This window comes from Pecten maximus, chromosome 13, assembly GCF_902652985.1.
Source record: "Pecten maximus chromosome 13, xPecMax1.1, whole genome shotgun sequence".
NCBI classification, from domain to species: Eukaryota; Metazoa; Mollusca; class Bivalvia; order Pectinida; family Pectinidae; genus Pecten; species Pecten maximus.
The window spans coordinates 36,778,856-36,797,873 of record NC_047027.1 but is presented as its reverse complement, the minus strand read 5'-3'; the positions used below and the strand labels follow the sequence as shown (position 1 = coordinate 36,797,873).

Genomic DNA, 19,018 nt, shown 5'->3' with positions numbered 1-19,018 from the left:
ACCCTTTTTATTTATTTCGCCGGCACTGCACAAATTACAAATTTTTGCAACGATGCCATGATTTTAGTCCCAAAATTTCGCTATATGCATTGTATATCAAATTCATAATTTCAGTTTTTTTTTCAAATGCAATTTTCATGCACATACCAAAATACATGGTACAAAATATATTTTTTGGAGGTAAACATTGATGGACAATAAAAGTACATCAACATAAATTTATATATATATGCACTCCACTGTATATAACAAAAGTTCAGTCCGCCTGAAGAAGCCTGAGAGGGCAGAAAGGCCTTGCGGCAAAGTCTTGTTTTTATTTATTTTATTTATTTTATATAATTTTATACTGTAATTATATATCACTAAACTGTATTATACTGGCGTCACGTGATATTCTGATTTCTTATGTTAATTTTCTTAGCGTTGCAATTGCTACTACTGTGAATATTGCTGTTGCCAGAAATACCAGATTGTAATGTTATTCAATTATTCCATTTCATTCCTGGAATTTGTTTTGGGTCAATATCGTCTTACATCACAGACGTTCGTTCTATGTTTGTTGCCATAAGTAAATAAATTCTTGTATTCTCAAGCTTGCGATGTGTTTGTGTTCTATGACTCCAGGAAGACCATGAGTTTCTTTGTCGCTGACACAGAAAGATTTATCTTAACAGACCATCTACAATAATTAAATCCGAGCAGGAGAGGGAGAAGGGAAACAATACAATTGCTGTACTGTATCTCACTTCATGTCATAAGATACAATTATCATAGATCAATGGCATGAACAATATTAAAAACAACAATTCAACAAAGGCTTAATGGGATTTCGACATTAATTTATATGGATGCTCAAGATTACCTGAGTGCTGTCCGTTATCATCGACCGTAACTGTAGAATCTCAAACGGAGATTCTCAACAAGGGAGACAACTCTAAAGGTCAAAATGCCAGGACAGCACAAGTGTCAATCGGAACTCCTCGGCTGTGCCATATGTTGCGCAGTTACATCCGAGGAGTTCCGAGTGCACCAGTGTAGTGCAAGAGAGGCAACTCTTTGAACATCAGGACAAAGTGCACACCACCAGAATGCCATATGCCTCTGATAATGTGATTTATGCATAGCACATAAATCTAATCAATTGAAGGATCGAGGATGGTTTCGCATTTGTCTTCAGTTCAGTCTTCAGGACAATAAGGCCCATGGTATCCCACTGTATGTTAGTCGTAGACTGTGACAAACGGGGCCTCTGGGCTAACATCGCGCGCTAACTTATAATCCTAAAATAAATTGTTTACGGCTAACAAATATCTCACACTAAAAATAATCCTTTATTACATTTCTTCACTTTTTTTAAATTCTAAACGATTGAAATAGGGTTACATGATCAGCTCTAAAAACAGTGATGACCGCTGCTTCCTGAAACAAGACATCTGTGTTGTTTATCTCAAAAGCAGGCTCAATGTAAGCAACTATATATTTCCAAATCTGTCAAATGATTATATTAGCTTCGTTCTTGAAAAAGCGGATTAAATAAACACAAAGCGAGCAACCAATATTACTGCCAGACTGTTTAAAGGGCGTCTGGCAGTCAAGAACAAAGAAGTTCACTTTGAATCATATTTTGCTTCAGAAGTGGATGACGGTCTGTCAAGTTTTATTTCGAGATGCCTGCCAAGAAAAGACGATTGTACAACTATCATATGAGTATAAAAGCGGCATCCAAAGATTTACCGCTAGAATAAATTGTTGATGACTAAAAAATACCGCAAACTATAATATATAGAGGTTACACAACGAGTGATTGTTGGATATGGAATTTATTTCACACGAGTAAGTTATTTTTTAAAAGTTGCAAAAGACACGAGCTTTAGCGAGTATCTTTTACAACTTTTGAAAAATAACTTACGAGTGAGAAATAAATTCCATATCCAACAATCACGAGTCGTGTGACCTGTTTTTACCACAATGATATCGGTTTGAATCGAAGGAAAAGGTGGCCAAGTATAATTTCCCGTATGCAAATAAGGTGTACAAGTGACTGCCGGGACCCGGTGATGTGCAGCCATTCGATTATTGATGACGTCTATAACAATTACAGCTTGGGTCAAAGTTCGAATTCTTGACCAATCAAAAGACCGGAAGGTCATATTCCACTTGTGGTATATTTAAGCATTGAACTGTTCATAAATGGTAGTATACAGTCGATATGAATACAATTTTGGTGACAGATAAATAGAATGCCGCCCGTTAGGGCGACATGAAATATATTTATCTGTCACCAAAATTGTATTCATATCGACTGTATACTACAATTTGGTAACAGTTCAATGCTTATATTTACATTCATAATACTATTTTATTTACTGTAGCTTATGACGCGTTTAGATTTGCCGCTTCCCCTATCCCTGACGTCATCAAGTTAAAATACCGAAACAGCCGAAATTTCCAGAAGGAATAATATAGTCCCTCATGTCGTTATTAATAGCAATCCCATGAAATCGTTTTTTTTTCTCACAAATTTGGCTTTAAAACATATTTCATATACGTTTGTAGATATCGTCAAATTGTTCACAATCGCATAATTTCTCATTGTTTAAAAATACATTTTCTTTGTAAAGCCGTTTTTCAATGATAAACGGTTACATTTAGAAGTAATGCGGCGTTGCGGCTTGCTAAAGCTCGTGTCTTTTGTAACTTTTAAAAAATAACTTACTCGTGTGAAATAAATTCCATATCCAACAACAACTTGTTTTGTAACCTCTATTTATTACATTTCAGTTTTGTATCAGATGCCGATTGGTTTACATTGGTTATTCATCATCACATTGCTGTCTGTGACATCGTTGTGCAAGCTCGTGCGGGTACTCTTTGATGTAATTTCAGCCAATCAAAGTCAGACATAAATTGCACGACAGTACAATATTATGTTTTATCACAAAATTCACGGTTTTTATGACACAAGGGAGAATATTATGGAGCGTGATGCAGTTTGGATGGCATTTGATCATACTTTCACCTGTGCTCTAGTTTTGATAGCGAAATTTCATAATACAGTAATGGAATTATGTTTCTATTAATAGGCTGGTTTAACCAATAACGACCGAGGCTGATTGGTCACCTTCGTTCCATAAACCCTTATATTACCCTGCATCCGGGGCCATAAATGCATAATATCGATACGACCAAAGTGGTGCCATAATTGTATAATATTTCTCCGCTGAAATCAATTGTTAACGGCTAACAGATATCCTTCACTGATAAAAAAAATGCATATGTTTTCCGTTAAATAAATTGTCTACTGCTATCCTAGTATGAATCCTCTCTAAGTAAATATACATGACGATGAACACCAGGAATATAAGTACTGTTAAAAATTGCATTCAAATCAAAACGTCATATTACAGATACATATAAGAATATACATGTAATAACCGCTAAAACGCAGATATTTCAGAATATCGAAAACCGAACATATTACATGAACAACAATGGCTGCAGTATCGCCTTATGGTAAAGGTCGTTAAGAGAATTGGCAAGGGTATAAAACATGTAAGAAATGGCATACAGATTATACGATACCTGTATCTGTTATTAGAGTAATTTCACAAACTGCGCGAGACACTCCAGTCTTATTCTGTAGCACTCTTTAAGAGGCTAAGTACCCGAACTTGACACATACTTCACCTGGACTTGACGGTATCATTATACTCATAAATCTGCTACTTTACGCGTTTAAACCGTAACGTGTCGCCACGGGTACAACATTTACGTTATGATTTAACGTCCCAGTTGTACGGACGTACTTCGCCTTCACCGTTACATACACAGAGGACGGACGTTCGGACGGACGATTCATCGCACGCATGCTTAGAATATTAATTATTAACAGACATTCCATACAGCAGCTTTTTGTGCGATATAGAAACATAGAATCAGAGACTGAAAAGAGGCTACACGATCCTGAAATACAAACCTGTTGATTTTTCAATAACTTTCGGATATTCTTGAGGAAACTAGGTCACATGACATAACTCCATGGCTGATTTATCTCCCTTGGTATTGTTCTGTTGGATCGCGGCAGGTAAGCAACAATTTACCGCTCATTTACATGTAATAACTCTTTTCATTATGTTTTTAGATATAAAATTGTCAATGCAGGTAGACTCTACTTTCATTACAGCTTGTATCTACTTCCTGCTTACATTATCAACCGGAATTTTTGTCGCTATAGGGGCCGCGAGGGCCGAGTGGTTAGATATTAATATTGTATTGTTAAGATTAAAAAAGGTGTCCCGACATATTTTATCACTAGCCCTCACTTCTGGGTTGCGAGTTCGAAACCTACGTGGGGCAGTTGCCAGGTACTGACTGTAGGCCGGTGGTTTTTCTCCGGGGACTCCGGCTTTCCTCCACCTCCAAAACCTGGCACGTCCTTAAATGACCCTGGCTGTTAATAGGACGTTAAACAAAAACAAACAAAATTGTCGCTATACACCTTTCTTCATTACTCTTTGCAAGCTGATCTAGGAGAGTCTTTCAATGATTGTTTTTAACTATACTGAATTATTTTTCTGAAATGTGTTGGGCGTGAGACGTAACATTGCAAAGACGAATTACAGGCAGGCGGATGTGACGTCATTCAATGGATATATTCTTATAAAGCCGACATTTTGTTCTGGTAATTTTACATTTTGCTGGGTTGGGATAACATCTAGATTACGTATGTTTGAAGCATATCATTAAAATATCAAAAAAACTTATCACATGCTCAGTTTGTTATGGACTAAGTTTGCCAATGTATTATTTTTTTGTATATTACACTTTAAAAATATACACTGGAACTTTCTTTTTTTAATTTATTCATAATAATATGGATAGTGATGTGAGGTAATGAACATTACATGACACAGCATGCTAATTCTCCACGGTTGATTAGGCCCTGTATATTTTGACTTTTAAACCTATAATACGTTTTAAGTGATAAGAAAATCCTTTGGTTTTCTATTCATATTAGATTTTTCAAATTCGGAGTTTTTATTTTTGGCTCGCAAAAGGCTTAAACAATAAAACCATTGTTAGACTCGTTTTTCAGAATCTTTGAAATGAAAGCTCCTTGAAGATTTGATATGTATTACAGTACAAATATTTTGAGGTAAAAGAATATGGAATAGTGGATTTACCCCTATGTCTCGTTTCTTCAAAACGGGGGAAGTTAGTATACTGTGACATGTAATGTTCATTACCTCACATCACTATCCATATTACTATGAATAAATTTTAAAAAAAAAGAATGTTCCAGTGAATATTTTTAAAGTATGATATACGCAAAATAATACGGTTAGGCTGACGGTTACAATGTTTTTTAAAGTAAAATATACGCAAAATAATACGGTTAGGTTGACGGTTACAATGCTTTTTAAAGTAAAATAGACGCCAAACAATACGGTTAGGTTGACGGTTACAATGCTTTTTAAAGTAAAATATACGCAAAATAATACGGTTAAGTTGACGGTTACAATGCTTTAAGGGATTTTGAAAAAATAATAAATATAGACATGCAACGAGAACCTTGAAAATGTACAATCAGAAAAGAACAAGGTGTTCCGAGAGGGTAAGACAATGAGTTCCGAAAGATTAAGACAAGGTGTGAATATTCCGCCATTTTAGATAACTGTAACAGTTATGGGAATAATCACGTTTTGTGAATATTCCACCATTTTAGGTCACTATGACAGTTATGGGAATAATTACATTGTGTGAATATTCGCCATTTTAGGTCATTGTAATACATGTAGTTACGAGAATAGTTACATTGTGTGAATATTCCACCATTTTATGTCACTGTATCAGTTATGGGAATAATCACGTTATGTGAATATTTCGCCATTTTAGGTCACTGTAACTGAAATAGGAATATTCCGTTGTGTGAATATTCCGCCATTTCGAACTATATGGGAAAAGTCACCAATATACATAAAACACCACTTAAAGTGCGAGCCTAGCTATTTAATAGTTTCAAATAAGTAGCTCTGGGGAATAAAATTTTATCTTGAAATAAAATTCTTTAATTTTATATAAATCACTTATCGTTTTGTAAACACTTAGGTGATAAAGTGATCAGTGGGGCCGTCGATATTTCGGCAGTTTATGAGTGCCTACTGAGCTAGGTAAGAACTCACTTCTTCGCAGAATTTATCATTTTTTCAAGTTGGCATTTATACAACACATGTCCATTGATGACGAATACAGCAGTTAAGTAAAAGTATCGTTATGTTTGCAACAGAACCCCAAATCGCTAGCACGTTGAATATATGCATTTCTATTAAATTAAAGACGTGGTTGATTAGAAATGAAAATATGATGAACGCTGCAAAGTTGGCCCTAAGCATGTATTGTTATTGATCCAAGCTATCAAAGATTCTCCAAGAGAACAATGTTAAACAGAAAAAAAAGAAAGAAAAATAAATAAATAAATAAATCAAATAAATAAATGAAATAAAAAAAATTATATTTTTTTCTATTTCAAATAGTTACACATTAATCATTGAAAAAATATTCGTGCTTTGAAAAGACGGTAGCAAATCTATATTTCAGCATTTACGTTACATTTGAATGTCACTTTGTTTGTTCTGACGTCATCATCTTGCCCACGTATTTATTTGTTCACTTTTGATCGAACATTAGTTAGACATAGTCAGCTTTGATTCATCACTGAAACAATTATTATGATGGTTTAGTGATATTAGAAGGATTCATCTACAATTAAGGTAACAGATTCGGTGATATGACAATATTATTCTAAATATCACCGATTTAATTTTTCACAGTACACAGTCAGAGTGACATCATTATACAAACCACGCCCTCCATTGTGATTGGATACGATGACCTTGACATCAGATGCAGCCCTCATCCTTCTTGGTCTATACAAAGTATCACGCGGATACAAATATACAAAAACACCAAGGGGCCTCTCGGATCCTCAGCGTCTGAGGTGGTATTTATGTACTTAAATCTAACTGTCCTCGCGGAGCAGTTCCAGTGGAGTGATTTGTCAGTAAAAGCGAGGGGCGTGGCCACGGGGTCTCTAAGTCCGACGATTGACAGCTTCATGAGGCTGCTGGTTCCAGAAAGCAGTACGTTGTGCGAAGACGCTGCTAGCTATCGTTGTGAGATTTCTGGTACCAACTTCGGTGCCCCGTCCTCACGCTCTGAAGATTTCAGCATTGGCGGTCTTGGTAAGTAAGACTATCATTTTTTGGCAGAGCCGTATAATATTCTTTTGGCCCGGATATGACGCGACAGGTGGCGTTACTGGTCAAGATGAAGTATGTGATTGGTCAATGCAGTGGTAAATGCAAAATGTAGATATGCATTTAAAAACGAAGCAAAGTTAAGATTGAATGCAAACTGAATAAGTGGATGTATCTTTTCAAATGATACATTAATAAAATATATTCCTGATTCAAATGCAGTTTTATTATCACCAAAAATGATTCAAACTGATATAATTTGTTATCTGTGCTGGAATACATTAGTTCGTTCATTTATTTCTTGTTTAAGTTTAACATAGTAGTGTGATGTAAATAAACGTATTTAAAACCGATTGCAATTATGAAAGTCATGACTTATTCTGTGATAAATCTGATGACATATTGCTAACTTTTATGAAAGGGAGCATATCTATGATTATCATGTAATATCTTGTATAAAATATTTCAAGCTTGTTTAGTTGAACATGGTAATGTACACTTTACTTTTGGGGGGTTTGATGTACATTGCTGAACACAACAAAGGTTATCCCGTGACGGAAACACTAAAAAAATCAAACTGAAAAAGGGAAAATACCAAAAAAAATGTTTAAAAACAATTTTCCGTTTTAAAAGCAGAATTCTTATCAAGAAAATGATAAATTTGAAAAGATATGTTTGTTATAGCAATCTCTTGTAAAATATTTCGCTAATTTAAATAAAGGGGAAAGAATCTTAAAGGGGGGGGTTGGTGCTGTGAGGGGTCCAAGTTTTTTTAAAGAGTTCTTTTGGGGTAAAAATATTGTTTATAAAAATTTTAAAGGAGGATAATGACTTGCAAAAATCTTTAAGGGGGGGGGGGCGGTGTGCTAGGTTTTGGAAAAGTAGAAAATCTATTTGGGGTACGCAAATTGGGTTTTTTGTTGTCGGGAAGAGGCGATCAGTAAGTGGGGTCTTGGGGGGGGGGAGGGGGTCCCGATATTTTCTTGGTGTTTTGGTCTTTTAAAATTTTACATTTTTTTAATTTCTTTCTTTGGGGGGGTTTGGTTGGATGGTTTTTTTTATTTTCTAAAATATCACTCCTTTGGGTCGTAGAAAAGCCACAACAGGAAAGGTACAGAACAAGAATATTAGTAAATTTCTTTTAGATCTCTAGTTCAGTCCTTCGATGGGTGGGGTGTATAGGTGTTATCCACTGGTCTGGCATAAAAATACACCTGGGGGTAAGTGAATTGAATTGTTTACAGACTGCAAAATAATGATTTGAAGTTCTTGAGGGGTATGTCGATTCTAAAAAATTAACATCCATAACAGGAGGGACTGGGTAAAAGGGTATGGACTAAGTCCTGGTTTAGAAAAATTGAGTGTATTTGTTTGGGTTAAGAGCAGTACTGTTATTGTTAGCATTTGGGGGTTTGGAAAAGACATTTTAGGTTAAATTGCGGGTGCTGTATTGCATATGAGGGTGGTATTTGTGTAGCATATGAGGGGTTATTGGGTAACTTCTGGGGATGGTATTTGGTGTAGACATATGAGGGTGGTATTTGGGAAGACATATGAGGGTGGTATTTGGTGTAAGGACATATGAAGGGTGGTATTTGGTAAAGACATTGGGGGTGGTAGGTATTTCGTGTAAGGAATATGGGGTGGTATTGTTGTGTAAACAATGAGGGATGGTATTTGGTTGTAAGGCATATGAGGGGTGGTATTTGATGTAAGACATATGAGGGTGGTATTTGGTGTAAGACATATGAGGGGTGATATTTGGTGTAAGGCATATGAGGGGTGGTATTTGGTGTAAGACATATGAGGGTGGTATTTGTTGTAAGGCATATGAGGGTGGTATTTGGTGTAGACATATGGGGATGGTTTTTGGGTGGTAAGACATATGAGGTTGGTATTTGTTGTAAAAATATGAGGGGTGGTATTTGGTGTAAGGCATATGAGGGATGGTATTTGGTGTACATATAGGGTTTTGGGTATTTTTTTTGTAAGCATATGGGGTGGTATTGTTGGTTGTAAGTATGGGGATGGTATTTGTGTAAGACATATGAGGGATGGTATTGGTGGTAAGGAATATGAGGGGATGGTATTTGGTGTAAGACATATGAGGGGTGGTATTTGTGTGTAAGACATATGAGGGATGTATTTGATGTAGACATATGAGGGATTGGTATGTGATGTAAGACATATTGAGGGATGGTATTTGGTGTAAGGCATATGAGGGTGGTATTTGGTGTAAGACATATGAGGGATGGTATTTGGTGTAAGACATATGAGGGATGGTATTTGTTGTAAGACATATGAGGGGTGGTATTGGTGTAAGACATATGAGGGTTGGTATTGGGTGTAAGACATATGAGGGTTGGTATTTGTTGTAAGACATATGAGGGATGGTATTTGTTGTAAGACATATGAGGGATGGTATGTGTTGTAAGGCATATGAGGGGTTGTATTTGGTGTAAGGCATATGATGGCTGGTATTTGGTGTAAGACATATGAGGGTTGGTATTTTGTGTAAGACATATGAGGGATGGTATTTGGTGTAAGGCATATGAGGGAGTGGTATTTGATTGTAAGGACATAGTTAGGGCTGGTATTTGGTGTAAGGATATGTGGGTTTTTGGGTGTAACTATGAGGGGTTTTGTTTGGTTTTGTAAGCATATGAGGGTTGGTATTTGAACATTAGAGGGCTGGTATTTGGTGTAAGGCTATGGGGGTGTGTTTTTGGGGAGACATATGAGGGGTGGTTTTGGTGTAAAGGCATATGGGGGGTTTGATTGAGAATTGAGGATGGTTTTTGGGTGTAAGGCATATGAGGGTGGTATTTGAGACATATGAGGGGTGGGTACTTGGTGAAAGGGCCATATGAGGGGGGTATTTGGGGACATATGAGGGGTGGTTTTTTGGTTTGTAAGGATATGAGGTGGGGGTTTGAAGAATATGAGGGCGGGGTATTTGGGTTTGTAAGACATATGAGGGATGGTATTTGAAATATAGGGGATGGTATTTGGTTGTAAGCATATGGGGGGATGGTTTTTGGGTGAAAGCATATGAGGGTGGTTTGATTTGAAGACATATAGGGATGGTATTGGTGTAGACATATGAGGGATGGTATTTGGTGTAAGACATATGAGGGATGGTATTTGGTGTAAGACATATGAGGGTGGTATTTGGTGTAAGACATATGAGGGATGGTATTTGATGTAAGACATATGAGGGATGGTATTTGGTGTAAGACATATGAGGGATGGTATTTGGTGTAAGACATATGAGGGATGGTATTTGATGTAAGACATATGAGGGGTGGTATTTGGTGTAAGACATATGAGGGTGGTATTTGGTGTAAGACATATGAGGGATGGTATTTGGTGTAAGACATATGAGGGATGGTATTTGGTGTAAGACATATGAGGGTGGTATTTGATGTAAGACATATGAGGGATGGTATTTGGTGTAAGACATATGAGGGATGGTATTTGATGTAAGACATATGAGGGGATGGTATTTGGTGTAAGACATATGAGGGATGGTATTTGGTGTAAGGCATATGAGGGATGGTATTTGGTGTAAGACATATGAGGGATGGTATTTGGTGTAAGACATATGAGGGATGGTATTTGGTGTAAGACATATGAGGGATGGTATTTGGTGTAAGGCATATGAGGGTATGGTATTTGGTGTAAGGCATATGAGGGTATGTATTTGGTGTAAGACATATGAGGGATGGTATTTGGTGTAAGACATATGAGGGATGGTATTTGTTGTAAGACATATGAGGGATGGTATTTGGTGTAAGACATATGAGGTATGGTATTTGGTGTAAGACATATGAGGGATGGTATTTGGTGTAAAGACATATGAAGGGTGGTATTTGGTGTAAGACATATGAGGGTATGTATTTTGTGTAAGGCATATGAGGGTGGTATTTGGTGTAAGACATATGAGGGTGGTATTTGTTGTAAGACATATGAGGGATGGTATTTGGTGTAAGACATATGAGGGATGGTATTTGATGTAAGACATATGAGGGCTGGTATTTGGTGTAAGGCATATGAGGGTGGTATTTGTGTGTAAGAACATATGAGGGATGGTATTTGTTGTAAGACATATGAGGGCTGGTATTTGTTGTAAGAACATATAGGGAGGTGGTATTGGTGTAAGACATATGAGGGATGGTATTTGGTGTAAGACATATGAGGGATGGTATTTGGTGTAAGACATATGAGGGGTGGTATTTGGTGTAAGACATATGAGGGATGGTATTTGATGTAAGACATATGAGGGATGGTATTTGATGTAAGACATATGAGGGTGGTATTTGGTGTAAGACATATGAGGGATGGTATTTGGTGTAAGACATATGAGGGATGGTATTTGGTGTAAGACATATGAGGGATGGTATTTGATGTAAGACATATGAGGGTGGTATTTGGTGTAAGACATATGAGGGGTGGTATTTGGTGTAAGACATATGAGGGATGGTATTTGGTGTAAGACATATGAGGGATGGTATTTGGTGTAAGACATATGAGGGATGGTATTTGGTGTAAGGCATATGAGGGCTGGTATTTGGTGTAAGACATATGAGGGATGGTATTTGTTGTAAGACATATGAGGGATGGTATTTGGTGTAAGACATATGAGGGATGGTATTTGGTGTAAGACATATGAGGGGATGGTATTTGGTGTAAGACATATGAGGGATGGTATTTGGTGTAAGACATATGAGGGATGGTATTTGGTGTAAGACATATGAGGGGTGGTATTTGGTGTAAGACATATGAGGGATGGTATTTGGTGTAAGACATATGAGGGTGGTATTTGTGTAAGACATATGAGGGATGGTATTTGGTGTAAGACATATGAGGGATGGTATTTGGTGTAAGACATATGAGGGATGGTATTTGGTGTAAGACATATGAGGGATGGTATTTGGTGTAAGACATATGAGGGTTGGTATTTGGTGTAAGGCATATGAGGGTGGTATTTGGTGTAAGACATATGAGGGTGGTATTTGGTGTAAGGCATATGAGGGATGGTATTTGGTGTAAGACATATGAGGGATGGTATTTGTTGTAAGACATATGAGGGTATGTATTTGGTGTAAGACATATGAGGGTGGTATTTGGTGTAAGACATATGAGGGTGGTATTTGGTGTAAGACATATGAGGGATGGTATTTGGTGTAAGGCATTAAAGGGGTGGTATTTGGTGTAAGACATATGAGGGGTGGTGTTTGGTGTAAGACATATGAGGGATGGTATTTGGTGTAAGACATATGAGGGGTGGTATTTGGTGTAAGACATGGGTATTTGGTGTAAGGCATATGAGGGATGGTATTTGATGTAAGACATATGAGGGATGGTATTTGGTGTAAGGTATTTAAGGGGTGGTATTTGGTGTAAGACATATGAGGGATGGTATTTGATGTAAGACATATGAGGTATTTGGTGTAAGACATATGAGGGATGGTATTTGGTGTAAGACATATGTGGGAAGGTATTTGATGTAAGACATATGAGGGTTGGTATTTAGTGTAAGACATATGAGGGGTGGTATTTGGTGTAAGACATATGAGGGGTGGTGTTTGGTGTAAGGCATATGAGGGGTTGAATTTGGTGTAAGGCATTTAAGGGATGGTATTTGGTGTAAGACATATGAGGGTGGAATTTGGTGTAAGACATATGAGGGATGGTATTTGGTGTAAGACATATGAGGGATGGTATTTGGTGTAAGGCATTTAAGGGGTGGTATTTGGTGTAAGACATATGAGGGGTGGTGTTTGGTGTAAGGCATATGAGGGATGGTATTTGGTGTAAGGCATATGAGGGATGGTATTTGGTGTAAGACATATCAGGGATGGTATTTAGTGTAAGACATGAGGGGTGGTGTTTGGTGTAAGGCATGTGAGGGGATGAATTTGGTGTAAGGCATTAAAGGGGTGGTATTTGGTGTAAGACATATGAGGGGTGGTGTTTGGTGTAAGACATATGAGGGATGGTATTTGATGTAAGACATATGAGGGGTGGTATTTGGTGTAAGACATGAGGTATTTGGTGTAAGACATATGAGGGATGGTATTTGATGTAAGACATATGAGGGTGGTATTTGGTGTAAGGTATTTAAGGGGTGGTATTTGGTGTAAGACATATGAGGGATGGTATTTGGTGTAAGACATATGAGGGTTGGTATTTGGTGTAAGACATATGAGGGATGGTATTTGGTGTAAGACATATGAGGGATGGTATTTGGTGTAAGACATATGAGGGATGGGTATTTGGTGTAAGACATATGAGGGTGGTATTTGGTGTAAGACATATGAGGGTGGTATTTGGTGTAAGGACATATGAGGGGTGGTATTTGGTGTAAGACATATGAGGGGTGGTATTTGGTGTAAGACATATGAGGGCTGGTATTTGGTGTAAGACATATGAGGGGTGGTATTTGGTGTAAGACATATGAGGGTGGTATTTGGTGTAAGACATATGAGGGATGGTATTTGGTGTAAGGCATATGAGGGGTGGTATTTGGTGTAAGACATATGAGGGGTGGTATTTGGTGTAAGGCATATGAGGGGTGGTATTTGGTGTAAGGCATATGAGGGGTGGTATTTGGTGTAAGGCATATGAGGGGTGGTATTTGGTGTAAGACATATGAGGGGTGGTATTTGGTGTAAGACATATGAGGGATAGTATTTGGTGTAAGACATATGAGGGGTGGTATTTGGTGTAAGACATATGAGGGATGGTATTTGGTGTAAGACATATGAGGGATGGTATTGGTGTAAGACATATGAGGGTTGGTATTTGATGTAAGACATATGAGGGGTGGTATTTGGTGTAAGACATATGAGGGATGGTATTGGTGTAAGACATATGAGGGATGGTATTTGGTGTAAGACATATGAGGGATGGTATTTGGTGTAAGGCATATGAGGGGTGGTATTTGGTGTAAGACATATGAGGGTGGTATTTGGTGTAAGGCATATGAGGGTTGGTATTTGGTGTAAGACATATGAGGGATGGTATTTGGTGTAAGACATATGAGGGTGGTATTTGGTGTAAGACATATGAGGGATGGTATTTGATGTAAGACATATGAGGGTGGTATTTGGTTGTAAGACATATGAGGGCTGGTATTTGGTGTAAGACATATGAGGGTTGGTATTTGGTGTAAGACATATGAGGGATGGTATTTGGTGTAAGACATATGAGGGATGGTATTTGGTGTAAGACATATGAGGGATGGTATTTGAGACATATGAGGGGTGGTATTTGGTGTAAGGCATATGAGGGATGGTATTTGGTGTAAGGTATATTGGGGTGGTATTTGGTGTAAGGCATATGAGGGCTGGTATTTGGTGTAAGACATATAAGGGATGGTATTTGAGACATATGAGGGGTGGTATTTGGTGTAAGGTATATTGGGATGGTATTTGGTGTAAGGCATATGAGGGTGGTATTTGGTGTAAGACATGAGGGATGGTATTTGAGACATATGAGGGGTGGTATTTGGTGTAAGGTATATTGGGGTGGTATTTGGTGTAAGGCATATGAGGGTGGTATTTGGTGTAAGACATATGAGGGCTGGTATTTGGACATATGAGGGCCGGTATTTGGCGTAAGACATATGAGGGTGGTATTTGTTGTAAGACATATGAGGGCTGGTATTTGGTGTAAGACATATGAGGGTGGTATTTGGTGTAAGACATATGAGGGATGGTATTTGGTGTAAAGGCATATGAGGGATGGTATTTGGTGTAAGGCATATGAGGGGTGGTATTTGGTGTAAGACATATGAGGGGTGGTATTTGTGTAAGACATATGAGGGATGGTATTTGGTGTAAGACATATGAGGGATGGTATTTGGTGTAAGGCATATGAGGGGTGGTATTTGGTGTAAGACATATGAGGGGATGGTATTTGGTGTAAGACATATGAGGGATGGTATTTGGTGTAAGACATATGAGGGGTGGTATTTGGTGTAAGGCATATGAGGGCTGGTATTTGGTGTAAGGCATATGAGGGGTGGTATTTGGTGTAAGACATATGAGGGATGGTATTTGGTGTAAGACATATGAGGGATGGTATTTGGTGTAAGACATATGAGGGATGGTATTTGATGTAAGACATATGAGGGATGGTATTTGGTGTAAGACATATGAGGGGTGGTATTTGGTGTAAGACATATGAGGGATGGTATTTGGTGTAAAGACATATGAGGGTTGGTATTTGGTGTAAGACATATGTGGGATGGTATTTGGTGTAAGACATATGTGGGATGGTATTTGATGTAAGACATATGAGGTATTTGGTGTAAGACATATGAGGGATGGTATTTGGTGTAAGACATGAGGGTTGGTATTTGGTGTAAGACATATGTGGGATGGTACTTGGTGTAAGACATATGAGGGTTGGTATTTGAGACATATGAGGGGTGGTATTTGGGTGTAAGGCATATGAGGGATGGTATTTGGTGTAAGGTATATTGGGGTGGTATTTGGTGTAAGGCATATGAGGGCTGGTATTTGGTGTAAGGTATATTGGGGTGGTATTTGGTGTAAGGCATATGAGGGTGGTATTTGGTGTAAGACATGAGGGATGGTATTTGAGACATACGAGGGGTGGTATTTGGTGTAAGGTATATTGGGGTGGTATTTGGTGTAAGGCATATGAGGGTGGTATTTGGTGTAAGACATATGAGGGGTGGTATGTGTTGTAAGACATTGAGGGATGGTATTTGGTGTAAGACATATGAGGGGTGGTATTTGGTGTAAGACATATGAGGGTGGTATTTGGTGTAAGACATATGAGGGATGGTATTTGGTGTAAGACATATGAGGGGTGGTATTTGGTGTAAGACATATGAGAGGTGGTATTTGTGTAAGACATATGAGGGATGGTATTTGGTGTAAGACATATGAGGGATGGTATTTGGTGTAAGGCATATGAGGGTGGTATTTGGTGTAAGGCATATGAGGGGTGGTATTTAGTGTAAGACATATGAGGGATGGTATTTGGTGTAAGACATATGAGGGATGGTATTTGGTGTAAGACATATGAGGGTGGGTATTTGGTGTAAGACATATGAGGGATGGTATTTGGTGTAAGGCATATGAGGGGTGGTATTTGGTGTAAGACATATGAGGGTTGGTATTTGGTGTAAGACATATGAGGGATGGTATTTGGTGTAAGACATATTGGGGTGGTATTTGGTGTAAGGCATATGAGGGCTGGTATTTGGTGTAAGACATATAAGGGATGGTATTTGAGACATATGAGGGGTGGTATTTGGTGTAAGGTATATTGGGGTGGTATTTGGTGTAAGGCATATGAGGGTGGTATTTGTGTAAGACATATAAGGGATGGTATTTGAGACATATGAGGGGTGGTATTTGGTGTAAGGTATATTGGGGTGGTATTTGGTGTAAGGCATATGAGGGTGGTATTTGGTGTAAGACATATGAGGGCTGGTATTTGAGACATATGAGTGCCGGTATTTGGCGTAAGACATATGAGGGCTGGTATTTGGTGTAAGACATATGAGGGTTGGTATTTGGTGTAAGACATATGTGGGATGGTATTTGATGTAAGACATATGAGGGGTGGTATTTGATGTAAGACATATGAGGGTGGTATTTGATGTAAGACATATGAGGTCTGGTATTTGGTGTAAGACATATGAGGGCTGGTATTTGATGTAAGACATATGAGGGCTGGTATTTGTTGTAAGACATATGAGGGCTGGTATTTGAGACATATGAGGGCTGGTATTTGGTGTAAGACATATGAGGGCTGGTATTTGGTGTAAGACATATGAGGGCTGGTATTTGGTGTATATCTGTGTAAGTAAACCCCTTTTATTTATTGTACCAGAGCTACTGTAGAACGCACATTCTCCGATATTCACCATTAGTAAACGTTAAAAACTACATAGTTGACTATCGTTTATACTTGAAATGTCCCCCGTCCAGTTTTGACACAGGCTTTGTTTGCTAGAAGCGAATAATGTTGGTATTCCTATACTGTTGAGTTTCCTTTTGTGGGCCCCTGACGTCCCCATGGTCACTTCAAAATCGGTCTTCACTTCTTTAATACAATATGTACTGTTCTTTTCTCTAGCCTCACTTAACAATACGTTGCTTTTGGTAATATGACTGAACGTCCATCCTAGGTAGTAGATTCTGTCATAAATCAAAGTTTATAAAAATATGGTAGTAAGTATTGTTGTTACTAACAATACAAATACTTCTTAATATTAAAAACAATACCACATGGTATAAAAAAAAGGCATTATGACTTTCGCTCTTTCGAGGAGGCCAATCCATGAAACAATACAAATAATTCTAAATATCGTCAAACAGTACCTAAATATTTAACGCAGAATTGACTGGAATCAAATAATGGTTTTCAAAAGGTAGAAAAAATAACTATATATTTGATATTTTCCATCGCCTTTAACAACAAAAAAAAAGGTTCATATAATTTGTTTTGGTTATCGTAAATTAGCATAATCATACCCGGAAATTCATGTATTTTCAGTATTTGGCCGAGTTACATTGAATTCATCGACTAACATAACGCTACGCCAAGACGCTCTAGAGATTGGCTGTTTCCAGGGAACAACTGGAGAAGGTCTCGAAAGAGTTGACCGCCTGGAAATCTTCCGTTATTCCAAAGACGGCAACAGTATGACTCGCGTTGTGTCTGTCGTCCTAGATAATGCAACTGGACAAAGCGTTCTAGAATTTCACGACCTTTCATTGAAGGCAAGAGCTGTGATTGCCGGGAATATCACAGCGCCCTCTAGTGCTTTTATCATGCTGCTGATTCCCGCCAACAGCAGTGTGTGTGACGACATTACTACTTATAGGTGTCAATTGACGGCTACCAGCGTGGCCGATACTGTGGTCAGTGATTATAAGGACGTCACTATATATGCAGAAAGTAAGTCACTGAAGATTTGCCATCGAATAAATGTGGCACACCACGTTCGCATGAAAAATAATTCACACCAAATATAACTTGATTCTTGAAGGTTTTGATATATAGGCCTATAACTTTGTTATCAAAATATCATACTTCAACAAATCTTAGAATTTTAAAGAAAATGACATATTACAGACGTCTTCTTCCAGCAATTATCAATTTAGATTATCTATTCTTTTATTTTGTTTATTTGTTGGAAAAAAACTATCGTTTTTAATTAATTGAGCAGGGTCATTCGTTTAAGGAACGGGTAGACCAGAATAAATTACAGAAAATATTGTAGTCATGCTTAATCATGTGTGCCGTGATTTCAAACATTAATGCGATGAATCTTACAGCGTTACCGGAAGAAATTAGTCCACTTCAGATCCAGGACAGCATAGGGCGTATCTGTACCGCCAGGGGAAGCTGTTCAGATAGGAGAGACAATCAGATTTACTTGTAATGGGACCGTGGGCAATCCCCCTAAAGCCATCCGATGGTGCATCCGGAGGTATGGAGGACTCTTTACAGAGTACCCAAAGTTTGATGACATCACCACATCAGATGTGTACTCTGTGGACGCCTGCCAGAACTCTCAAAATAGTACACTGACGTACAACGTCACTTCCGGAGATATAGAAACGACTTTCATGTGTGAGATTGGTAATGGAGGGGTGTGTGGCAATGGTATCGTGACGTCACAGGTCTCCATTTACGCAGGTACGTAAATCAGATGACGAGTAACAGTGACGAATATCGTAAAATTTATTATGTATTTGATCTATATGCTC

General features: G+C 38.0%; 1 protein-coding gene across 1 annotated transcript in view; it reads left to right on the top strand.

Annotated features, from left to right (window-relative positions):
* Window positions 1-19,018, top strand: part of LOC117340738 — a 38,216-nt gene that overhangs the window by 3,115 nt on the left and 16,083 nt on the right. Inside the window, exons 2-5 of the mRNA XM_033902499.1 lie at window positions 6,831-7,241; window positions 17,799-18,203; window positions 18,584-18,655; window positions 18,717-18,947. Coding sequence (XP_033758390.1) covers window positions 6,831-7,241; window positions 17,799-18,203; window positions 18,584-18,655; window positions 18,717-18,947 — 1,119 coding nt within the window. The remainder of the gene's footprint in view (window positions 1-6,830; window positions 7,242-17,798; window positions 18,204-18,583; window positions 18,656-18,716; window positions 18,948-19,018) is intronic.